Genomic DNA, 26,517 nt, shown 5'->3' on the forward strand with positions numbered 1-26,517 from the left:
GTGTCTTTGTTCTACTCTCCATGACTACCATTTTTCCTTCAGAATTTTTAAGTGTCTGCAGGGGACAATCACAAACCAAGGACAAAACCAGATTATTTACCAGTAACTTGAGTTCTCCTACACAATCATTTTCTCCACAGAGCCATCCCAGCTTCCCCCTCCCCAGTTCTCCTATTCAGAGATAGATTTTTACAGTCAGTTTGGAATGAAGTAGGAGGGTACAGTAGTGACTCACACATCTGCCGGAGGTAAAATGGCATTCAATGCATGCGCTAGTGCAATTTGTACTTACCTGAAATTTGACAATTTCAACAGCTCAATGATGTCTGCTGTGGCGTTCTCATAAATTTCTCTAAAGACCACGAATCTGTGGAAGAGGTAACCCCACCTCACCCCCCAAAAAAAAATTAAAAGGAAATTCAGTTACTGGTAAGTAATACAGTTTTATTAAAGATGTGAAGCCATAAGGATTCCTGCTCATCCCCAATAACTTGTAATAACCATGCCATTTATTTACTTAGTGTACCAAATTGATAATTATTATAAACATATTTTACACTGAATATAAATGAACTAAACATTCCAGAATCTTTTCATAATTTTTGTTATATGGAAATTTCAAACACACTTGGCAGAATCTTGAAGGCAAAGAGTTTTCTGAGAGCATGAGATGTTACTAAATTTGCTAGACTTAAGTTGTAATATGTTTTTATCTCCCTGTAAAAATCTGCAATTTTTATGGCTCTGATTTCACAGGTATAAAAACTCCAACTGATTTCAGTTGCTCAGAATTAATTCCTTAAAAAAAAGAATTCCCCTGTAGGTCTTGACCCAAAGCTAAATGAAGTAATAACCATTCTCTTTAATTCACTGGGCTTTGGATCCTTGTCTTTTGAGTCTGTAACATTTAAATGTAGTTAAAGTGCTTAAAAACAAAGGAAAAAAGATGCTTAGGAAAATTACTAAACAACATCTGGTGTCTTCATGTCTGCTTCATTCTATTCAACTTGTGAAACAATGTTTTTCTTCTTTGCTATGTTATAGGTAAAATGTGTAAGAGAAAATATCGTTATAAATAATCCTTTAAAACAATCATGTTTCTGCCTAACCATCAAAGCATCTTTCTATTTGCAGACATCTAGGAGCAATAACTCTCTTACTTGTAAATACTATAAACTTTCATCCTATGCAAGAAATTATCAGAATGGCTTCTAAGGACTTTTCTTAAACCTTCCATTTTTTTGTCTTTATTAAACTTTCTTTTTTCTCAAGCTTCTCATAATCTACATTGTGACTTCCTGTGTTTATAAAACTTTTCATGTTTATTTCAGTGCCAGTTTATATTCATTCTAATTTTAATTTTCCAGTTTTGATCTTTAAGGGAAAACAGCATATAGGAACACGCTTTCAGATAAATAATTATTTCACTGATGTAGTTTTGTTTGATTTCAGTCAGCTAGTCTCAGTGAGCTCAGAATCAAACCCAACATGTACTAGGAACCTGATAACCACAAAATTATCAGTAGCTGTGTAATCCGCTATACCCTATGACCATATCAGGAGGGAATGTTTCTGGGAATACATCCCATTGCCAGGGGCAGGGGGAATTATGAGTCTATATCTCAAGTCTGGACCAGATCCTAGTGTAGAAGAGTAGAGGAGACAGACATTTTAATGCTGCTTAGCCTAGAATTTTCTTTGTGTGAAAAATGCTTTTTTGGTTTAAAGAATAGCACTACAAACAGAAATGCTAACTCACCGTTGTACTTTCTTTTTACATAGATACCCTGCAGTCACAGCTTATCAATATGGGTGTTATTCCTACATTAGTGAAATTGTTGGGTATTCATTGCCAAAACGCAGCTCTGACAGAGATGTGCCTTGTTGCATTTGGCAATTTAGCAGAACTTGGTAAGTCCACAATATTAATCTCAAATTTATACCCAGTTTTCGTAAAGTTAAATCTCAAGACTAACAAAAGCCTTGCACTGATGCTTGTCGCATTCCTTTTCATATATTCAAAATTTAAAACTAGCAATTTCTGCTTGTTGTCTCAAAAATCTATAGTTGTGTCTTCTCTTCAGTAACTGAAATTTATTTGGGTACTTAGTACGATCTTATGTTTTATGTTAACATTCTTCAATGCAACTAAGCACGTTTTAAATCATCTAAACAGTATATCCTGAGCGCTGCTACTTACTGTGAATAATTTATTAATAATATAAATAATGTATCCTGATATAGCTCCACAAAGTTATATCAGGATTACATTTGGCTTATGGAAATCACTGAATGAAACTGAGACAGGCACAGTTCATAAATCTGCCTATACAATATTTTATTAGGTGTTGCGTTTTAACATGTTCTAGACTAAATACTTGCATGTATAACTCATGATTACTACTAAGCTGTAGATGTTATTTTTAGCAAGTTTAGTTACAGTTTCATTTAAATTGAAGTTTCTGGTTCTGCTTTGATCCAAAGTCTTTGCAAGTGGATTAGTTTTCATTGGAATTCCACAAAGCGTAAACCAACAGGTTGCTTTTATCATCACTTGTGGTTTACATTCCTGTTGTTCTTTTCCTAATCTATTCAGTAAAATTTTAGTCTTATGAGATTTTTGCACTGGGGTACAATAACATAGCAGTTATAATATCATCCAATAGTTCTAAGAAGATTCAGCAGTTCAAGATCTGAAAAACATATCTGTGAGCTTGTACTATTTGGTGGCCTGAAGTTATTTCACAACTGTCCCAAGTTCACAGATTTCAAGGCTAGAGGGAATATCATGTTATCTAGTAAAATCTGATCACACGCATAATACTTTCACTTATAGCAGAGAAGTCTACTTAACAAAACAACAGAAAGAGCCATCAAAACAGCGCTAAAGTAATGAATAGATCAGAGATCTTCAAGATGGGCACCATGTATTGTGCCTGCACAGCAGAAAGTATAATATATGTCATATACTGGAAATTCTAGTGCTAAAACGCAACTAAACCCATAAGGATATTAGATATAATAAATGGTATCTTCACTGAGAACTACATTTCCTTTCCCTCTTTGGAAAGATCCAGCTTTTTTGTCCAGTTCAGTAACAAAAACCATGGGAAAGAAGCTTAACAGCAGCTGCTTCCCTTCCTGTTCCCATACGCTGAAAAGATGCTCATTCTTTAAGATTAGCACAAAATTAATTTAGCTTGTAATACTTTAATCTCTCTTAAGCAATAGCTTAGTCAATCACATTGTAACTGTAAAATTTTATTTTTGACTTGTAACTTCAGGGAATTTTATTGTCAGGTTGTCATTTTTCATCACTTGAGACAACTGCATTCCACAGATTCCTTGAGAAGCATTACGTAAAACTCCGATTCTTTGTCAAAGCAGGGCAAAAACCCAGTAAAGAGAGTGATGGTTCTGCTTTTAAAAACACTAGAAAGGTAAAAAATGCACTTAGAATATGCTATGTAGTCATGCACGTTGACAGAAAATAATAATGGGATGTGCATAAAAGGGTCTAGGTCTGCAGTTCCTGCTTTTCCCCAGTCCTTGGGGTCAGTTCTACATTAAAATAATCCCTAACTATCCATTAGAGCAGTAGCAAAGGTACTGGAAAGTTTTCTAACTACAGATGGCCCTCAGGAGGTGGCAACTGGAAAATGCAGAACACCAGTCTTACCACCTGCATCCACTGTAATACTGCCAGTGAGGAGGAATAAGATACAGGCAATGGAATGAGAGATTCTTTTGTTGAATCTACATTGAAAAGCCGTTATCTGCTGGCTAGCAGCTTGCTGGTAGCAAGCTAGCCCATCTGTAAAGCTGCTTTATGCTATCTGTCCAGTATGAGATGGCCCCGCAACAGCCACGCACAGATTTTGAAGGAAATGCCACCATTGTGAAACCATGTAAATATGAAAGCGTTCAGTACCACCCTTCATCTCTCCCATAGAAAATGCAGTTTACAATCTGTAAGTCTTCTTGTTAAGCTGAGGGGAATCAAAGACTTAATATATATTTTTGTAACGTTACTGTTTCTATAACTACCTTGGGCAGAAACAGCCCTAACAGCCTTGATCATATATTTATATATTTTTAACAGCCTTAGTCATAATTAGTTCAGGTCAGTACATTTATCTTAAAACTTTAGACATTTTTCTTTTTATTTGGCAACAAGCACTAGTCTATTGTTCTTGCCTGTGAAGAGCGCTATTAGTCATCTTACTGAATAAACTTGGTAATAAAGAAAAAAAAATAGTCCTACCTTTTGATGTGGTTTGTTTACTTGATGCTGAATTTTTCCTTTTGCTTCACAGAGTCAAGTAAAGAGCAGTTTGCCTACACAAACATTGCTGAAGAGCTTGTGAAACTGTTCAAGAAGCAAATAGAGCATGATAAAAAAGAGATGATTTTTGAAGTTTTGGCTCCCCTGGCAGAAAACGGTGAGAATCTGATCATTTTTTTTTTTCTTTACTCTTTTTTTATTCATTCCCTTATATGTATTTTGGTTTCCCAGGGACTAAGTGCAGAGTAACTGGCTGTCTCGTTCAGAAGCCGCCACGGCTGGTCCTTGTGATGACAGTTTCATATAAAGTGAATAGGTCTTAATTGTCTGAGCATATGACAGGACCCAACAAATTGCTGATGCCAATTCCACCTCTGATTCAGCCTCTATATGATTATGTTTTGTTCTAGTTCCCTGTACCTGCAGTGGGAATGTCAAAAACTATTTTTTAGAGGGCTTTACAACATTTGTCTGCAAAACGCTGCCTCAAGCGTTCATAGTCCGTTACAGCACCTGGACATCAGCAATTACGTCATGTCCTGGGATCACAGAAATGCTGGGAGTTCCATTTCCTATGAAGATACTTTTGCAAGGGGCATGTTAATGGCAGAGCTAACAGCTGGATGCTCTCCCCCTACTGCTTACTGAGAGATCATATAAATTTAATTTGGGTGTTGAGTGGCATGTATTGTGGTAGCCCCAGGAGACTTGAGTTGCGTTCACGGCTCAAGCCAGAGCAAGAAGTGATGTGTGCCCGATCACCCCTCCGGGATGTTCCTCCCAAATGAGTTCTGGGTGGTTTGTGTGACCTACCATCTGCCCCTAAGGGAAAGGAAGAAATGAGTTAGCAGGTGGACCTGAACTGAAGTGGGAAACAGTTCTGAGTATGGAAGACGTCACAGTATTTGATGGCTCTATAACCTTGTTTTAATCATCTCAGCATTAAAGCTTGTTGGAATGGAATAAATTATTAGATAAAACCGAAACTCAAAAGATTCAGGTTTCATCTTACTCTTGTACACATACACTGAGTTTCACATAGTATAAATCAAGATAAACTTTTACTTCAATTTAAGAAGTTATTTTGTCTTTTATTTTAAATGGTATGCAAAAACAGCATTCCTCTTTTCAGTTCTAAAAATGCACATTTTGCCAAAATATATTAATTTATTACATAACAACTAGCAAATTGCTCTAAGATAGTTCCATCCTTGGAAACTGACACAGAATTGAGTCCAGCCTTTTGCAAGTTTGACATATTTCAGTTCAAATGCTTAATTTTTCTTACACTATGTTTTATAGTCACAATAAAATTTAGTAAATTTACTGCTGCTGAACATAACTCAGGTGCTTGGATGTTGAGGTAGTCAGCTGAACTCTTCCACTGTGGATTCAAGGCATTGGAGTTCACTGTGCTGGTACAGTTTAGGTGCTTTTGATGGTAGATAATTAGCAATAAGTCAGCAAGCAAAAATATCTAAATGAAGTATTTGCAGAGTCTGAATTTTGGTGGTTGGGATTTTTTTGAGGGTTTTGTGGTTTGTTTGAGGACACTGGTGTAGCAATTTATATTTCAAACAGCAGCACACCTGCAACCTAGGATTTTGTAACTAAAGGAGCTCTCTATTTTTTAAAGTACGTCAGTGCAAAAGTACCTATTTTTAAAAAATCCCAACTGGATATTTTGCATTCCCTAACAAAGTTCATTAGAAGGTCAGCCTCTCTTGAAGGAACAATGAATTTCACTCAGGCAAAAAGCCTAGTGACAACAGGCAATTGGAGAGCCAGGCACATCCTTCACCAGAGGTAGAACGCTTTTTCTCACCCAATTGTCACTTGTAGACTGTGTGAAAAAGATATTTCCAAAGGTTTGGCTTTCAAAATATTTTAACTTGGGTTAAACTCCTTATTGTTAAACCACCATTTTCATGCATAAAGCTAAAAGAAATCCATTTGTTTGCACATTTCTGCAGAGGTTTGTGTCTGTGCTTTCTAAAATCAGCATGCAAGAACTACCAGGATCACTTTCACGTAACAAAAAGACATAACACAGCATCAGACGACCTGCCATACCTACTTAACAGAAAGAGAGTTTAGGCTTGTAAAGGAGATGCCCAGCTCCAAGTTCACAGGGAAAAATCTGTTAAAGATTGCGTTGTAGAAAGAACAGAAAAAAAATATTGCTCCCAAGTCCTATATCACCACGTGAAAAACATGTTTATCACCTTCTCTGCTGAGCCTCGTTGCCAATAACAACTAAGAAATGAGTTTGCCTCATCAGTTTCCAGTTTTTCTTCAAACACTACAAAGTTCTCTCCCAGCCCAGCCTTTTGGATTTGGCCTTACTGTACTCCTCCTGCAGCCCTTTCAACCAATGGCAGAAATCTTGGCACAGCTAAAAGACATGGGTGATTACTTGCTCTGAGATTTCACCAAAGAGTTCTATAATTTATACTTGCATGTCTCAGTGAAGTCAGTAGCTCTTCTATACATGAAATAGAAGAAGAAACCCTAACACAGGGTTAACAAAGAAATAACCTGCAAAGCAGTCTAAAGTTTTTGGAAAGCCCAAACACAGCACAGTCCTTATGAGTCTGCTGTGTGGTGACTGAGATGGCAGAAGTTTGCTGTAGAGAAATATCCTCATTTTTGAGAAGCGAAGAGCAGCTCTACACAGCTTCAGCATGTAGTTGTGCTCTGAAGTAGTCCAGAGCCGAGGGAGTGCCTGGTAGATGAATAATAACAAAAGTTGGCCTTAAGAATTTAAAATAAAAAAGCTGCAGTTTTATCTACACAAGCTGTCAGTGAAACCGCTCACATCACTACCTCTTTTCACAGCCTGTCCTGCATGTATGTGCAACAGATGCATTTCGAATCACGATTCTGACTCCTGTTATCTGTGCTATTCTTCAGATGTCATTAAACTGCAGCTGGTTGAAGCAGGCTTGGTGGAGTGCTTACTTGAGATCGTCCAGAAGACTGTGGACAGTGACAAAGAGGATGATATTGCAGAGCTTAAAACAGCTTCTGATCTTATGGTTTTATTATTGCTTGGGGGTAAGTACAGTGTGCCACTACCTTCTGCAAAGCAACAGCAGATACTTGTAATGTCATTTGTCTGTACTATTTACTAATTTTCTAAATAACCTAGAGGACCTGCCAGTTAACGTTTAATGGGTCAGATTTTGTCTCTCATCCCATTGCAGAACTGGATTAATTGTAGTGAAGCCAGCAGAGCTTCACAGGTATAAAGAGAAGAACTTGCCCTAACAAACACTTCTTTGGCTTGCTAACTGTCTCTGTGCTTTTTACCCCAGATGAATCCATGCAAAAGTTATTTGAAGGAGGAAAAGGCAGCGTGTTCCAAAGAGTACTTTCATGGATTCCTTCCAATAGCCATCAGCTACAGCTTGCAGGAGCATTGGCTATTGCAAATTTTGCCAGAAATGGTAAGAATATGCCATAATAGCTTATATTAATTTATCTATGCCCTTCTATCATGCTCTGTCTGTACAGCTACAAACAAAAAACGTGTGTCACAGTAAAGCTGCTATTGAGCTATACAGCAACAGTAGTTTTATACTTTACAATCCTGCAAAGCGTTAAGCCTACTTTTAAAATACCGTTTCACATTTGTAGAAAGATAGAGGAGATTTCTGCCTCCTTCAGTGTTTCTTACATCACTCCTCTAAATTTGCCAGGAGCACTGCAACTCCCATGGACGATGGTGGTCAAACTCTCAACAGTAAAATCTAGAAAGGAGCAAGGAAATAACCCTTCTGTTCTTAAAAAGCTTTTGTAAAAATCTTAGTAATAATCTTCCATTCACAATTGACTTGTCTCATCTCACACAGACGGAAACTGCATCCATATGGTGGATAATGGCATAGTTCAAAAGCTGATGGATCTGCTAGACAGACATGTGGAGGATGGAAACGTAACTGTGCAGCACGCTGCACTGAGTGCTCTCAGAAACCTGGCTATTCCTGGTAAGCCTCATTTTGCATTGCTAATTACCCGAAGGTGAAATTTTCTCCCACCACACTCCCCCAGGGGCTGAGGGTGGGAAAATTGACTGACAGTCCTAGAGGCAGGTCAGGCTGCTGCTCTTCATTCAGACCCATCACTGCTTTTATGTCCTTTGCACAGCAGTTGTGACCAGCAGTTCAAAATGCATCACCAGCCTAGTGGTCATCCTTTGCCACTTTGGTCCCACAGTATCTTCCCCCACCAAGGAAAGGGCAGCTTTGTAACAGGCAGGGAACTGAGGAGGCCTGGGATATGATTTCTCCACTCTTTCCGTCCAGAGCACTGCATATTTTTTTGTTTGTTTCATTTGGTATCGCTGTCACAGCTGAGGGTCTCCAACAGAGAGCAGTGCCCACTTTGTTGAAACACTGCATCTTACTGTAACTTTCTTAGGCTTTGACAATTCCCAAATTAGAGCTGGAGATAGACTGTTAGAACAGCCAGCCTATTGCAATTAGTTACTGTTTGTAGGCAATGAACTGAATGCTGATTTTGTCATTTTTAATAACTTAATTTGTATGAGTTTTGATTACCCAAGCATAAAAGGCAGAACACATGCACATAAAAACAAAGCAAGTCTGTGATACTTGTTTGTGCTTTCTTGTACCAAGCCAAAAATAAGTCTTTCATCCATTTAACCTTATTTTACTGTGTTCCATTTTGACAAACAATAACTTTCTAAAATTATCATGGATACATAATTAAACTCACGCAGCTCTAGTGGTATGCCATTTGCCCACCTTTCTCAGGTAATTGTATTAACTTCCATCAGTCAACAAGCTCCTCCAACAAGCTCAAGGATGTCTGCCAGTAACCTACGTAAGATTTAATGTATATTGTTATAGAAAAATGAGCAAGGAGTAGCTGGCTTCAGTGACAAACTGCTTGTTAAACACTACTTTGAATATGAAATAAGTACTTTTTTTTTAAGTACAATATTGGACCAAATTTGCACCTTACATATATTTCGGAGAGCTCTGTGGAAGTGGAGAACGTAGACTAGTGGAGGGGATGAAAGAGTTGAGGGGGGCGGGACAGGAATAGTAGGACTACAGGCTCCAGACATGTCAGGCCACAGTGTTGTTTGTATAAAGTACTGGAACTGGGTAAGAGGTTACTCTGCTAATTAGATGCTTTAGTTCCTTTGCTTATGTGAAACAGAAGAGCGTTGTTGGGAATCCGAGAAGTTTCCTGATATTTTGGGGTGCAAGTACCATTCTAGGCTGCTGCTTGATGCATTTTGTGGAAGACTCCTTTCCTAGACCAAAGGGCAAAAGACTAGCCTTCAGTTTACAGTCAGAGTGAACGCTGGAAATTAGATGTGCATGCTAGGAAAAAAGCACTTAATTTCACACCTGTGTCTTAGCAATCATGACATTTTTCCACAACACAGTATTGTCACACTCATGTTCCTAAAGTCTGTGTTCACAAGCTATTTTTCAAACTGTGTCTGAAAATTTGGTTCAAGACTATCTTGGAAATAAATTGCATCTTCCAGAAATGTTCTTGAGATCATTCCTGTTCTTTATTCATGCAGTTGTAAATAAGGCTAAGATGCTATCAGCTGGTGTTGCCGAAGCTGTATTGAAATTTCTCAGATCGGAGATGCCCCCCGTTCAGTTCAAGCTGCTGGGAACATTAAGAATGTTAATAGATGCACAAGGTAAAAATAAACTGTTCTCTAAGTTAAGTGATTCTTTTTGGTTCAGTCTGTGATATGCTGCCAAGATTCTTACAAGTCAGAAGCAGAGGGGATTTTTTAAAAAATTTTATTCCTGAAGTCTTGGATAAATCTAATACATATGCAAAGAAAGAGGAACGTGGGTTGATTTTTTTTTTTCAGAACTCCTAAATTGACTACCAGGGACCCTCAGAATAGGTGTCAAATGCTTATTTACTTTTGTACTTCAGAACTCTCCTACACTGTCACATTACAAGTATGTATTGAGGCGTGAGAGTTTTACGCTATCATCACTCCTGTTTTGCTGTTCACACACTGCGTTTTCTGGCTGTACCTAGCTGCTTGGAACAGACTAATTAATTAACAGACTTGTTAATTGATGAACTGTGGTTTCAAAAGGAACAAGCAAGCACCTTTTAGTTTAACAGCTTGTTCTGGGATGAGGATTTGTAAAATCAGAAGTCTGCTAAAAACCAAAAGTAGTGAATGAGATAAATTAGCCAAGTATTTATTTTTGACCCAGTCCTGCAGATTTTTTCAAAAGATTCATTCTAGTTCTAGCAAAGTTTAGATGTGAAATAGAAATTCATTGAAGAAACTCACATGACTTACAGTCTGTAAAATCTTATCTAACTGATCACAGTGCTCCCTCTCTGTTTTCAATGTTTGAGCGAGCTCACCAGGGAATGTGACATCACCTGTATTATCCCTACTGTTAATCAATGCACAAGCCTCTTTAACCGGGTTTTAACTTTTTTGGTGTTCAAAAACTGAATTATGAATTTTTTTTATATTTTGTTTCCAGTTTGAGAGGCTTTACTTGCTTCCATGCAACATAGACTTTTCCCACTACTAGCGCAAGCTAGTGAAGTTCTAATTAAACTCCTCCTACTTCGTAACTTTCAGCTTATTTTTCTAGCACTGGCTTTAAAAAGTGACAACTTTTTTCTTGTGTTGTTGGCTCCGGCAACATGTAGCAGAAGCAGCTGAACAGCTGGGCAAAAATGTGAAACTGGTGGAACGACTGGTGGAGTGGTGTGAAGCCAAGGATCACGCAGGTGTGATGGGAGAGTCCAACAGACTACTTTCTGCGCTTATACGACACAGCAAATCAAAAGTAAGTTAGCAGTGGAAAAAGTTCAGCTTGTAAGAACTAAGAGTTACCTCTGCACTTGGTGTTGGTCGCCAAAGCCTACAGTAGGTAATCCTTGTAGAGAGCCAGGTTGCTTAATACATCTCCTCTGCCTCTGGGACCGGCCAGTCAGCTCCAGGTTTAAAGGCTCACTGGAACTACATGGTTTTAAAAAAAAATAATAAAAATGAAACAAAGCAAAACAATTTCAGAGTTGCAGGAACACTGCTAGGATTCACATGGCTAAGTTTTGACTCATTTTTATTGGTGTAGTATCCTGTAGAAGTTCAGCGTGCCACATTTTCTATGTTTTAATGATGCTATGTATGAAGAATCATTGCACTCCGTTGTTATTATCTCGCTATGTATTTATATAAAGTGGAGATCCAGTCCCTCTACTCTTCATACAGCATATTTCAGAGTTCTAAGATTCTAACAGATCATTAGAAATGATCCTTTATTCCGAATTCTAACAGAAGATTGCTTGTACATGGCAAAAGGTATGACATTCAAAGAAACTGTGGGACCGATGAGTTCTGTCCCCCCCATCACCTTTGCATCAATCAAACGCCCTTACATAAGCAGCCCAAGTCCACAGTCCTTGCTCAGGGCAGTGTTAGGCCAAACAGAGCCTTAGGGACAAAAGCATCTCCTCTGGAAATAAGCTATGTCAGGCTCAGACTTCATTAAGTGTTTTCATGGATAGGAACACAGGCTGCATGACCGAGCTTGAATAGCAAGTGTGGTTTGGAGAGCTCAGAGTTTTAACAGTGACCTCTTCACTCATGCATGACATTTGCAAAGTGTAAAACATATTGTGGACCTGATCTGTACTGAGCCTCTCCAAAAGTAAATCAACCAGCCTTACAGAGATTTCAGTCTTTGCTGATTTCTAATATTACTGTCTCTTTCTAATGCCCATTCTCCGTTTTATGTTCAGCCTCTAATACTGATCAAGTTTCAGTTTTTTCCTGAGTTCTCCTTTTTTCTACATCCCACATGCACAGTCCACAAGATGCATGCATAGACGTCACACACTACCATAGATGCAAGCTTTTAATCAATACTCTCTACAGGAAAACTGAATTCAATTCAAAACACAGAGACAATATTGATGGCATCAAGTAGATCTTACTACCAGAAGTTAACAGAATTATCACAGATGAACTTTTGTGTGGTTTACGTACTCATGGAGGAAACTTGACTGGAAGAGGAAAATAGAGCTGAGAGCAGGGTTTTTTTAATGCTTTTACTGCCCTCTAGGTTTCAATATGAGTATGACTGTATGGTTCTTTACAACACATCAGATTTGAATTCGCTTTTTAATTTTAAAGGATTTGGGGTAATATTTACAAAGCCGACAGTGGTTTAGAAAACTTATGTCTCATTCTAAAAAATGGAGTAGGTGCTTGTGAGTTAAGCCACAGTAGCACCAAACCTGACTGCTGTCATCTCCTCTATCTATTTGGTACTGCCTGTTAGAGGGTGATGTTCACCTACAAAATAAAAGATTTTGATGTCAGAGGTGCCAATTGATTCCCAAGGCTTATATAGCCAGAATTCCACACTGATCAAATAGAAATTAGCAGTTCCCAGATTATTCCATGAAGTCTTAAAACTACTTTGGGGTTCCACCTGAAAAATCACAAACAATAAAACACATCATTGCAAGCAAGGAAAAAAAATCTAAAAGTACTTGTGTGCTGGTGTACATTATGCCATTCAGAAAAATTAGGTTTTAAATGTGAAATTTTTGAGCCGTTAGACTGTGACTTGTGCCACTAGCATCTTCAGTGTGATTATCTAAAAATATTTCCATTTTCAGAGATTATGATCATGTTGTGTATGTTTCTTTGCATAAAGAATGTCACTGCATAGCCTGTGCAAGCACTGGAACATAAATCATTCTAAACACATGTATCAGTTAATGAGTTTTGACTCATGGCTGGGGTTAGAAAGGGATGTGTGCTTTAAATGGAAATTCAACACATGGATTAAAAATTTTAATCAGATTCTTATTTCAAGAAGTAACTAGTACTTCAAAACTTTGTGCACCGACCAGACAAATATAAAATAATAAAATCCAAACCACTTCTCCTTTAACAGTTTCCTTTTGGCATGCCAAGTTACTTGATTTTCAGGCAAACATTTTGCAAGTATTTTTGGGACATATAATGGTGAAAGCATTAGGTGCAAAGCCACTTAATTAAATTATAATTAACAAGTAGTCAGAGACCCACAGACACCAGAAATCTTTATTCATCTTTTGTCACATGTATAAGTTGGATCAAATTTTCAATTCTTGAAAACAGAATCCCAGCTGTATATTTAAAATGCTTCAAAGCCATTTAATGTAGTCAGCATTTTCGATTCCTAGATACTGGGCAACAACTCATTTTAGTTGCTGGCTTTAGAACAGAAACCAATACATTGTTGTCCCATAACTATCCTTTGCTAACCTCCTTTATATTTGAAGGAAAATGCCACACTACTTCAAGCAAAGGCTGCTCATTTTCCTGCCCATTTCTAAAAATCTTTTTTCAGGTTCACCATTTCTATTACATAGTAAGGTGTAATATCTGTGATCTCGTGTCTCTGAACATTTTGAAGAAATTCTGAAAATTCATGGAGATGAAGGATTTGATAACTTTATTAATATGTTCTTGCATCTCCTTATCTCAAATATGTGGTTTGTTGGGTGCTTTTGATAAGCTGCTCTGAACATCACAATATAAATGAGGGAAAACTAGTCATCTTGGAACACCAGCTGAGTTTGGACATAAAATGCGGACTCGTTAGGCAACTGATGAGAACTTGAGTTACACAGGATAGCCTGGAAAAGAGTTAGTTACGTGTGTCTTAACTGAATCATGTGGTTAACTGGCTTGGTTTAACAGGTTGCATCTTATAATTGCGGAGTAACACCAGATAATTTATAAGCCTACGTGCATGTACACTTATGTATAAAGTGCTTATATGTGCATAAAGCCAACAAGTATCCTTACCCAAAAGTAACATAGCCTCTGTGACAATTTTGCTGTTTAATACAGTTCATGTGCAATGCAGATTTTTTTCATTTCTGTGTTATTTATTTTAGGATGTAATTAGGACCATTGTACAGAGTGGTGGCATCAAGCATTTAGTAACCATGGCAACCAGCGAACACGTAATAATGCAAAACGAAGCTCTCGTTGCACTGGCACTAATAGCAGCTTTAGAGTTAGGTGAGTATGCCAGCAGTTAACTCTACCTGTTTTCTTTCCAGTCTGTGCCCAAGGGAAGTCGTAGAGGGAGAGTTGTGCGAGCTTCTTCTGCAATGTAGAAAAGCCTCCTCCTTCCACCTGCCTTTCAGTAGCACGGAAACGGATGGCAGTTCGTGCAGGCATAGGCAGGCAATAAGGTTACGCAGAAAACTGGACTTTGCTGGTAATACAGTGTCTGCTCCGTCATTCTGCTAGGTGATCACACAAGCCAGAAAGGCCCTCAAACATAACTTTCAGATTTTGGGGAAAATGCAACAGGCTAACGGTTAAGAAAAAAATCATACTTTAGAGTGGAGACAATACGACCTGACTACATTCCTACACTGGAATGTGAGAGGGCTTATGGAAGTAAAGCTTTCACTTACCTAATTAGTGAGAGCTACAGAATACACAAAGGGGTGGATGGTGCCCCCGAAATGTCTTTATTAAGTCCCACAGAAGTAGATGCAAGAGTTGCCGTAAGAAGGCAGAGATGATTGCATGTCTTGACCTGCCTTCGTAGTACCTCAGCTTACCAAACAAAAAGGTAATGCCCAACAGAGGTTTTGTTTATCCTATTTGCTTGCTTATTAACTAAGCTAACTAACTAAACAGGCAACATTACATATTTTTGCTCTTGATTTCATCACTTGCCATCATTGTACTACAGGAATGCTATGTTCAACTTCCAAATCACTGCCAATGCATCACGGAATTGTTTTAATTAAAAGGAAAAATGTTCCTATTCACATGGATCGTCTAACCCTTCTTTGTCTTGTCTTCAGACATTTAAAGGTTGCAAGCCTGAATTCAGTATATATTGTTTCTTAGAAAACTCATACTCTGATCTTGAAAAATTTTTCACAGCCTTTATAATGGACCCTGAGCTCCCTCTACCACTGAATCAAGAATTACACCATCTGTATCTACTCAAGACAAAATTCCCAAAAGCAAATTCAAGAAATGGAAGTCTTGAAAGCTGAAATATTGCAGCTGTTGGCCCAAATAGCTAGAAACTCTGGTGCTTTTCCATCAGCTCACTGCACATTTAAGATTGGATTTTATCACTAAACTCTGATTGTCCTTTCAAGCAGTTAGGCTATTTTACATTTTTATAGCAAGAGCTGTGATTCCTATCATTATACCCTCTGATACGTGGTTCTGTTGCCAATGAGTTACGTACCACAGCATCACTTTCACTACAGTGGGAGAGCCATGTTTCAATAAACGGCTAACAGACAGAAGCATCAAAGCAAGCGGCACTTCTAGATTTACACATTTTCACTTGTATTTCAGTCACTGCTGAAAAGGATCTTGAAAATGCTCAGCTTGTTCAGATTCTACACAGACTGCTCTCAGACGACAGGAGTGCTCCAGAAATAAAATACAACTCCATGGTGCTGATCTGTGCTCTTATAGGATCTGGTGAGTATTCAGGAGGGGCTGCTTGCCGAGGAGATTTTTGTGTTTAAACTTAGTTCTTTTTTAGCCTGAACATAGAACGTGTGCAGTAGCACTCTGAGACTGGTCTCTGTTCACAATGCATGTGCTCAGAAGGGTTCAACTTACTATGACACTTTATTTATAGTCTTTACTTACAGTGTCAAGAAAGAGGCTGTTAACTCAGTTTTGGATATTAACTGCAGAAATTGGACTCCAGCTTCTGCAGGATTCAACTGACAGGAGAGAAATGAAAGGCATTTAGAACTGTACAGTATCAGGCTCTCTTTGCAAATACGCAGATAACAGGAACTTTGTTTTCACTTTTAGCTGCAAGTTCCCCGTAATTGATGTGGGATGGCTTTTTTTATTGGTCAACTTAGTCAAGAAAAATATGGTGAAAGAGAAGTTTGCAAGGAGCCTCCTCACTCATAGTTTTAAATTCCTACGAGAATGGTAGGAAGCAAGTAAAGATACAGGTAATGTTTGCAGGGACGGATATGCACACAAACGAGTACTTAGTAGAGCACATAGGCTATAATCTTGCTTTAGGAGGGATCCTCATGCTTACCTCACTAGGAAGAGTCCTTCTCTCCGAAGCCCTCACACACTCGGCCCACCAGGCACAACTGTCCATGGTCGCTTTGAAAGACGAGCAGGACATGCTCTTAACACATGTCAGTGCTGGACACTGAAGTCTAATCTTTCCAAGCTAACCCTCTGGGTCAGACTGTTTTGAGGATGGTGTAGCAGCCTATGGTTTGATATTGCAACTTACCATCTGTGTGGAGGCAAACAAACAAACAAAACCAAAACAAACAAAAAAAAAAGGAGCAAGGTATTATTGGGAATTTGATTTCCAGCTCAGGTTTCCAGAAGTGGCCACATTTCTTTCATTCAGTGCTTTAAGAAGTATTTACTCTATGGAAGGAGAGAAAATTTCATTCCAGAAAGGTTTCAGAAATATACAGACAACTAAGATGACAAAGAACTGGATTAAGTACAGAAAGGTGGAAACTCGGAGCCTGTCTGCACACGCCTTGCCACGTGTGAAACATTTGAAGGTTCTCCAGAGATGAGTTTACAGCAATTCAATTGAATTGATTAAAAGTTATCATAGCCAAGTGTGTGCTGTCTCTGTAAACAAAGCTCCTTTTTTTTTTTTGTTCTCCTTAAACAGCTTCACCATGCCTACTGTAACTCTGGTGATCTGTAGATTCGTGCAAGTGAATGCTATATGACCGCCATCCTAAAGGAATAAATATTTGGGTTTAGAGCAGTATATATATATCTCTATGTACAAAGATACATGGCTCCCAGTAAGCGTTCACTGTAATGTTAGACATGTCATTTAGTTTTTACTAACAACCTTCTTGAGCCATTTTGCACTTGGGATTATCCATCTGTTTTAGAGCAGGCATCTTTCTGCAGAGGTTCCCTCAGCCTCGCCATGACATTCTTGTGCATATTCCTGCTACTTCCAACTAAAATAGTCATCCTCAGAAATTCTGCCTGACTCTTGCATTTTCCCTGCCCTGAGCCTTGTCACCTGCAGGACTGACAGAGTTATTAAAAGTCAAATACCTTTCTCTCTATACCACCAAAGTAAAGAACAGTCTTGTCTTAGGGGTTTTTTTTTAGGAATATCCAACTGGCATGGTTCAGTCTGCCACCACGTTATAAGCTTTGTCTAGACATGAGGCATCTTAGCCTGCTCCCAGGGAACAGACAGAACATTATTGTAACATGCAGCTATAAAGTTAAGGCCCAGCACTTGGCTGACCCAGTATCCAGCCCTGCTTCCTGATGAACAGACCTGTGTAAAATTAGTGAGTACATGAGAGTAACAACGGAGCAACTCTAGTATTAACTTTTTTTTTTTTAACTGAGGGGGGGTGGGGGGGTGGGGAGGCGGGATCAAAGAGCCAATTCTGCCCTTTACATGTGTGAAAATACTAAAATACATCTCCCTCCCAGCTCTGTTGCCTCAAACTTACTTTCACCACTGTCTCCACACAGTGAGAATTTATATTTATGTCTTTCCATATTCTACTGTAAACATACCTGTGTAGCCATTTTAAAGTAATTGACCCCAGTATAGTTCCATAAAGACTAGAAGTGGTTGCACTGTTTTCATGACTGGTAAGTTTAATTCTCCAGTGACTGCTGTTCTTACTGTCCTTTGTTCCAGGCTATCTGGCATCACATTTAACTTGATACTGCCAACAGCTGTGTGTTAAGCAGGGAAGAGATATACATTCATATGTGATTTTTACCATCTGGAAATTGCTCTTGCAACTGAGTGAATGGATGGAAAGAGGGAAAAATGGGGACAGTGGAAAATGGAAACATGTAACGTAAAGAATCAGCAAAAGCAGAGCATTCACAGCTGGCATAGTCACTTCTGTTTGCGAGGGTCTCCAGGCTCACAGGAATATGGATGTTAAGCAGAACTATTCAGCCACTATAAAGCACAGTAAATTCCTGAAATTCAGTTCAGTAACATCTGCGTAAACATGATGATATCTCAGAAGCAAAAAGAGAGCAGAAAGTGCTTGCACAGCATTACCATTCCAACAGCTTCACCAATATCACTCAGTATATACAGGTTTCCCAGGTGCACAGTAGTGTGAGAGTTCCCAGCTCTTACATGGTAACAGTTCAACTGCAAGAAAACTGAAAACATGAACAGGAAAGTGGGTAGGAAGGGAAACAAATTACAAAGTTTGCTGTACAAAAAAAAAGTAAATACACATAGTGTACAGCATAGCTATCTGAAGCAGATGGTTGGGATTTCTCCTGGGAAGCTCAGGGATTAGGACCCCAGCAGCACATGGGAAGCAAAAAAATATGTGTTTGTTGCTAAATAGGAGTTCACTAGAATGGCCTGAAGAGGGCATGAAACAAAACCAACTGCTTTGGATCTCAACTGTGAGATGTCTAGAGCACAGGGCTTTGAGAATTTTTCTTTTTTTTTTTAAATCGATCAATTTTATGGGTTGTTCCCAACTTTTCCTTATTAATACAAAGTACGGTGCAATCCAGGATTGGAATCATAAAGCAGTGTCTCATAGCTTTGAGTAAAACATCAGCACCGCGTACACACGCACAGCACTGGGCAATGCACCACACTGTATTTGTATTAACCTCAGAGCTGACCCGTACACGGACAGCTAACAGTGACCTAGTGGCGATACCCATTAAAGAACCATCTCAGCTACTTCACAACCCCACACAAACAACCGGAGCTGATTTGGTACGGACAAACTAAGTAGTGAACCTCTCAAGGCAAGCTCACTGGGTCAGGCTAGTTGGAGGCATAAAGCAGAAGAATATTTTCACTAAAATTACTTCCTAAGCATCTGTTTTGCAATGCAATCCAGGTGGATTTTCTTAATGGCTATGCAGAAGCTTCATCATTCGTCTCTACCAGAAATCTGTGGAGTCTGTGTATGCCCCAGGCCTCGAGAATTTTCTCTCCATCCTCAAAAGCAATTCAAAAAAGTTAAAAAAAATACTATGTGAACACACACATTTGCGTGCTTATGTGTGTACAGGGTACCATTCAGTAAAGAAGTTTCTCACACTCACCAACCTTTTCTGTTCTTTTGCCTGTCTCATACAAAGCACTGTTTCTTTTACTACTTCTTTTTCCAGAACCTCTCCAAAAGGAAGTGCAGAGCATGGCATTTCTAGAAGTCGTATCAAAACTCCGCAGCCATGAGAACAAAACTGTTGCCCAGCAGGCCTCGCTAACAGAGCAGAGACTTGCTGTAGAAAGCTGAGGAAGGTCTTGTTCCCAGTGCATCCCATCACAGATTTCACCTTTGTCCTCCGTCCTGCTGCCGCTCCTGCTATGTTTTCCACTGTATCACTCGTGCATGCGTGTAACGTTCCCACACAAATTGATGAACTGCTGTAGGTACCCGTCCAAAAAGGTTTCTACAAATTCATAGGTGGTGTTAACATGAACCTGTCTCCACCCGTAACTGTTCTACTTGTATTCTTGTTGCTTGGGCCACATAGTAGAATGTGCATGTTGTAGTCCTATGATGACGTAGAAGTGGTACTACACAATGACTCTTTCCTCATGCCCCCCCTAACTGCGTAACAACGTACTACTAAATTAGGGACAATACAAGATGCAGCAAGTCCAGGCTAGTGTGCTGACTGTAGGATTAAGAAGTAAATCTAGCTCCATTTTTGGTGCTTTGGAGATTCAGGTTTGAATGCAATATACTGCTGCTCATTCACTGGTCTTGCCTGTTAATGTCAAACTCGTGGTACCTAGAGGTAACAAATAAAGATTTCAGTGCTCTCACTTTATCCTGTGGTCTGTCCTTTTTTGTATTCACACGCAGAAGCCGCGACTGCTCCACCACGCACTGGTGAGGAGCCCTTTTCGTTCCTGGCTCTGGCCCCGACGCAATCACTGCTTTTCAGCTGAGCAAATACAAAGGAAACAATTCCAACCACTTTCACTGTGTATGCTCACACAGAGGCACTTTGTGGTTCAACAATCGCGCATTTTAACAGGAATACACTATACAATGCTTATCCCATAAAGCCGTGTTGGTAAGAGTGCTCTCAGGCTTGCTTGGGATTGGGTTTTTGTTGGGTATTTCTTGTAGATGGATTTTTAAAGGCATATCTTGCAGCAACTTTTCAACACACCCCATCAAGGGAGAAATGCAGCATGCAAGAGTCTATCTAGGAAAGGAAAAAACGGAAAAGAGTTGGGAAATTACCAGTTTAAGCATCTGATCTCACAGTTGCTCTTTTGTAGGTTTTATAACATGCCAGTGAGCAAACCAGCAGACGACTCTTTGGCAAAACAGGGAGCAGTTGGGACAGCAGTTTCCAGCAAGCCAGCACATGTTATTTTTGACTGTGCAATACCATTGTCTAGCTTGATCAAGCCCACAATGCACAAAGATCATAAGATCTATAACATTTTCAAGTGAATTCCACGCTCCCAGTGCTGAAGTGCCAGCCTCAGAAGTTTCAGGCTCCTTATTTATCAGCAGAAGAGGCAAACTCAGAGGCCAAGCACCCATGCGATCCTGTGCCATGCGGCTGCAAAAACACTGCTTTTGACCTTCCCAAATTCACTTCTCAGCTCCATGAAACCACTGGCTATCCCACAGACACTATGATGGGAAGATGCCAGTCATGATGGGAAAGAGACTGTGTACATAAGCTGAGTATGAAAAGAAACGTGCCTCAAATAGTCAGTTTAAACTCAGACTGTACCAAAACCCAGCAGATGCTACAGGAGTATTCACGCAGCAGAGATTCCACATCGACTTAATCTAGTGCCAGAAACACACAGAAAAAGCCTCTAATACTAACCTGTACAACAGCCTCCTATTTTTTTTTAAAAAAGCAGCACATTCAGAAGACATTTGCTCGTAATAGTGCAATAAAGGCACTGACAGAGCGTAGAGCTGTGGAACACGTACCAGGACCCTGCGACATGAGGCCCCGAATAACACACAACCTCTGCACTGCTGAACGTAACCAGCACGTTTACCATCACAGTTCGCAGTGGACCCATGACAGCCCAAGTTTTCTCAGGCATGGAAATAATTTCTATTGATTTAAATAGATTTCAAAATACATTTGAAAGACCAGTTATCAATGACTTACCTGGTTCTAGAAAGAGTCTTACTCCGTTTGACATCAGTATAAACTGCAAGTGCTCACACGAGCTGATCGTAACCAATAAAGCTGCGACACCAACAAAATTGCTGTTCACGTGGTTGTCTAACTGGACCTCAGGTTAAGCATCAGCCATATCCTTATCACCAAGTTTTTATTAGGGATACCACTGTCACAGCAAGCACAAACAAAGGCCAATGCTGATATCCTACTTCCAGATGCTTTCCCCAGATGGAGTATCAAGTGACTTACATTTCTAGGTAAAAACCTGTGCTAAGCCTATACAAGGAAGGAAAGCCTGCACAGGGGCAAAAATGGGTTTATGTCGCAGTAGGAGGAGGTAATTGAAGAGACTGTATCTACCTACACAAATCTGCACTGCTCTTAGGCACGCTGCGCCCCACAGGTCATTTCTACGTAGCTGGTAAATCATGTATCCTCTGAGCTTCTTTCAGTAAGAGAAACAGGACCTACCATGTGCATTTCACTACTGACTTGACTGAAGTCAACTGAACTGAAATTGCTGACAGTAGTCCCGATTAGATGTTTAGTAGATAGATGACATTCAAACAAAGCTTGTGCTCTGCTGCTCGGACAATTTTTACGACGGTGATACCAGACATTGGGCCTTCTCATTTGCCTTCTGCCACAGCAAACCAAGCTAAGACCATCCCTGCTCCCACACTACGCGGGGCAGGCGGTACCTCCCCAGTGCATTACTTCAAGAGACAATACGCAAGTCTGCCACGAGTGTGACAGAACGCAGGCAGCCGCTCCTAGTCCCCCCCTCCATCACGAAAATGGCTTATCCAAACGCGTCACATCGATTGCATGTTTTAGGCAATGCTCTCAACTTCGCTTCTTTTTGGTTGACTTTTGTTCTTCCCTTCCCACCCAAGGGCCTCTACATTTGCATTCTTATTTTGCAAAGTCATTTTGATAACGTTCGGATAAACGTATATGGCTGAAATATGCAAAAGGCATTAGACTTCAATTTAAATACAGACACATTCCTTTAAGATCAGTCACGGTGCTGTTTTGTGGACAAAACAGTACGTTTGAGATATTGAATTGGATTAGCTTGCTCTACAGTTTTTGAAATCCTAAAAAACTGGGCGGCTTCCTCCTCTGTCTAAACAAGCACAAGACATCACTACTCATTTTTACCTGCACAATAAAATAAGCCAGCTCTCACTACTTCTGTTTTAGGGCATGTTGCACTTAGAAAAGTGAAATTCCCACCTCCCTTTACAAAAGTTTAAGTGATGATAAATCCCCTTTGTGCTGCCCCCTGCAAAGCAGCAACTTCTCAACACTTCAGGGTCACTGAAACGATTATGGGCAGAGCTCCAACAGTTGTACTAACCAGCAGCCAGGGCAGTCTGAGCAACGCCAACGACCTGTCAGAAAGAAGCAGAGCATGTTCGTTAGCCAGAGACTTCAACAACAGTTGACAGTAGGTATGGGATCTCCTCACACGAGGATGTGCTCTTCACGTATGAGCTTATTATTCACTTAAGGGCAGCTGCTGGCGGCACGATAACGTGTTTTGTGTCTTAATTAGAACACATTCTACATTGCATACGAGAGACTTGCGGATTTATTTCCCCTGTTAGTCTGGGGGAAGTCAGGCAGAGGGTCTTCTCCTGGAGGAATTTTGCATGAATTTATCTTTGCATTGGTAATGTTAAGTGCTACATCAAGAGTACACATTCACAACACCATATTTCACGCAATTTTATTTATAAAATTGTCATTATCTAACAAATTGCATATAAAATGATTTACTTCAAGTAAATACAGAATACTGCACAACTATTAAAACTATTGTATTGTCCATCATAAGTGTATTAAAACATTCCTAAAAAATGCCTCTATTAAAAAACAAAAACCCATGAACACAAGTAGCATGATCAAGACCACTTTCAATAGCTTAGAATGAATTACCAGGAAGTTGCATTAACTTCCTAAGTAGACTCCAGTTACATCCATTGAGATCAGCATGTGATACAATACCACAGTCTAATGCTAAAGATGACAAGTAATACATTATGCACCTGATCTATGCTTTTTCTCCTAGACTGAAGGTAACCAGTCCAAAATCAGACAACTAACGCTCAAGTCAAACTCTACTGGGCATGCAGTTCTGTTATAGCAATACTTTCAATCGGTAAGTGTACTTGGCTTTTACAATCAATTTTACAACTGATAAAAAAAGGAACACAAGAGAATACATTCGTATAAAAAGGAATGATACACAAAGGGTAAATATCGACACCCTGCCATACACCCCAGGATGAACCAGAGAGAGAGACTGAGTTGGAACTAATCTGGAATATACGTATCAGAGACGGGTCTGAGTCACACACCCAAATCCCAGTCTCCCCAGAGCTCAAGGCAGTATCAGGTCCATCTCTACTATGTACACAGCATGAAAATGAACACACATATGGATGGATCTTTTTATTAACACATTTATATTGCCAGAACACAAAAGAGCTAGCAGTGCTGCCTGGTGCACACTAGTAGTCACACCACTTATTTTTATACTGCATGTTAAAGGAGACAGGTATTTAATTTTTTTTCTGTTCTTCAAGTGTCAAAATTTGGTAGCTAATGAGTCCAGTCCAACAGGGTAGTTTTATTCTGTTTGCTTTAGATAGTTTCATGACCAGTTACAGATATCTGGAAAAGCTTCAGAGAGAAAACAAAAACGGGAGGGAGGAACTGGAACCTTCAACAGTGCTTGACACCTGTCAAGATCAAATCTCCTTCCTAGGCAGAACTGCCATTTCAATGCACCCAAAAGGCACACACAGCAAGAAGGGAAACGCAATCAAACACTCACGTGAGAGCTTCTCTTGTACCCAACATCCTCAACTCACATCAGTTTTACCAAGGGCATCTCTAAAGTAGTAAAAATGCAGATTAACGCCCAGGACAGTTCTTGAAGCACCATGTTGAGTCCTGCCGCAAGCGACAACAGCCTCCCATAGGCAGCAGGGGACGCTGACCCCAACCCTCCACCTTACTGCCCAACGCTGCCCTAATGCCTGGGGCTGCCTCCCCGGGGGCCGCTGCAGCGGGCGTGCAGCCGCTGCGCTCCTGCCGCACCTCCGGCGGAGGCACCGCCGCAGCCGCCACACGGCTCCCACCAGCCGACTCCGGCGGTGGGCACCGTCCGTACCCGTCATGCACGCTTGTAAGGTGAAAAGCAGTCCTGTGCAAGACTCGTTTGTTCTGCATGCTACTATCTACATTTCGGACGCTATTTATGCACCAGAACTACCATTCCCATCTCTCTCCAAGGGGAGAGAAGGCGGCTCTCAGGACAGAGCACGCTTGAGCAAGCATCTCCGCAGCTTCCAGCTCCAAGGGGCACAATCAAAATCATGGGTTTTGAAGCAAAGAGATCCTACTGCTACTGAAACAGACACACGGAGACAAATCAAACATTTGTCCATGAGGCTATTAATTAAAAAAAAAAAAAAACCAAACCTCAAAAACCAAAACCAAGAGAGATCAAACAACCAAAAGGCCTGTAAATACGGACAGTGTTTAGAAAGCAGAGGTGCAAGGACTGTGGTGCCCTGTGGCAGGGCTCAGTGGGGAATTTGGAAATGGCTTCAAAGCCAGGGCTACTACTGCTGAAGCTACCAGACCTCTCGTTAGCAACGCCACCGTCCCACAGAATCACCCAGCAAACAGAGCTGTTTCACACTCAACGAGGGCCATAAGCCTGACAACAAATTTCTGAACAACTACTGCACATTAAAGATAGTTAGACTGGCCTCTGAACTCACATCTACCCCACCAAGACACCAGGCAGGCTAGAAATGGCCAAGAAGTCATCACTGCCTACCATAGCCTATTGCTTTAGAAAACGAGCCCACGTAGGCAGCAGTTTGTGCTCTTGTTGCAGCTCACCTGAAGTTTTCACAAAGTTTCCTGGAAGAAAGCTTGCAGGCTCTGACAACAATAGATTGATTTCCAAGGCCTCCCACAAGCTTTTTAAACTGGACACCTCAGCTGCTGAGTAGCTGCTGATGGGGCATTTCCAGGACACCTTACCCAATCTGTAGACAAAAAACGTGGGATTTAAATGTGCAACATAGACAGCTAATTCTGAACATTCAGTATGCGTCCATCAGACAACTGCAAAAATGTGGAAAATAAGAGCATCTCTTGGGAGCGGGGAAGGTGAGAGGATCAGCATCTGCAGCAATAAAGACAAGCTCTAGAAAAATAAGTTATTTAGTGGTTTTTATAAGAACAGTCAGTCATTCTGGGACTCAGCAGAAGTGCTGCACGTTTGTGTGTACACGTGCAAGATTTGCTCACCTCAGAGCGTTTACCTTCCTATCAGTCTGACACTGCCAATGGCATGTCCAGCAGACTGGAACTCAGAACAGCGTGACAAGACAGAAGGCCAATACAGTACAACTGCAGAAGTTCAAGTAGAAGAATGAAGTTGTCTTCAGAAGCTTACAGCAGCAACAGCAGTATTCAAGACCAGTGGAAACAAGGAATGTTTCTGTAACGTAGGCTTTTTTTTTTCTTTTTTCTCCAAACCAAAGCGCTGGGTTACAATCAAGGCTCTTGGGCGGAGGGGATACTTCCTCAATCACACTTCCTTGATTTCTCTCTGCACCATTTTTTCTCAGTGTGGCAACACTGGTGCTGCTGATCTGTCTGCCCTGCTGCTATCAGGCAAAACGGTGTGTCCCTTTGGGGGGAAACAAACACCAGTAACTCCTCAAGTTGAGGAGTGGCTAAGAAAAACATAACACTGTGGTGAGGTGGAACCAACTTTATTAAGGACAGTGAATTATAATTGCTTTCAAAGGCTTTAAAAAAAAATTACTCTGAGTCATGGCTGGCCTTTAACAGCAGATACCAAGGGATACGGAGGCTGCCTGATTCAGAGCCAGTCAGTGGGAGTTAACCAGAAGAGGATGAGGTAATGCTCAAAGACAGGAGGACAACAGGACTGTCTGCGGCATCTGTGGAGTGCTGGTGTGCCTACCACCAGCCTTCGGAGGGAAAA

The 26,517-nt window shown here is 40.2% G+C and overlaps 1 protein-coding gene across 1 annotated transcript in view; it reads left to right on the plus strand.

The window, feature by feature from the left end:
- Positions 1 to 20,009, plus strand: part of RAP1GDS1 (Rap1 GTPase-GDP dissociation stimulator 1) — a 218,129-nt gene extending 198,120 nt beyond the window's left edge. Inside the window, exons 10-19 of the mRNA XM_086612508.1 lie at positions 1,783 to 1,911; positions 4,317 to 4,442; positions 7,199 to 7,342; positions 7,603 to 7,734; positions 8,140 to 8,274; positions 9,852 to 9,977; positions 10,973 to 11,112; positions 14,225 to 14,351; positions 15,666 to 15,794; positions 19,467 to 20,009. Of these exons, the coding sequence (XP_086468634.1) occupies positions 1,783 to 1,911; positions 4,317 to 4,442; positions 7,199 to 7,342; positions 7,603 to 7,734; positions 8,140 to 8,274; positions 9,852 to 9,977; positions 10,973 to 11,112; positions 14,225 to 14,351; positions 15,666 to 15,794; positions 19,467 to 19,594 (1,316 nt within the window). The 3' untranslated portion in view covers positions 19,595 to 20,009. The remainder of the gene's footprint in view (positions 1 to 1,782; positions 1,912 to 4,316; positions 4,443 to 7,198; positions 7,343 to 7,602; positions 7,735 to 8,139; positions 8,275 to 9,851; positions 9,978 to 10,972; positions 11,113 to 14,224; positions 14,352 to 15,665; positions 15,795 to 19,466) is intronic.
- Positions 20,010 to 26,517: the final 6,508 nt, after the last annotated feature.

The sequence above is a fragment of the Tauraco erythrolophus genome, chromosome 5 (genome assembly GCF_009769465.1).
Source record: "Tauraco erythrolophus isolate bTauEry1 chromosome 5, bTauEry1.pri, whole genome shotgun sequence".
NCBI classification, from domain to species: Eukaryota; Metazoa; Chordata; class Aves; order Musophagiformes; family Musophagidae; genus Tauraco; species Tauraco erythrolophus.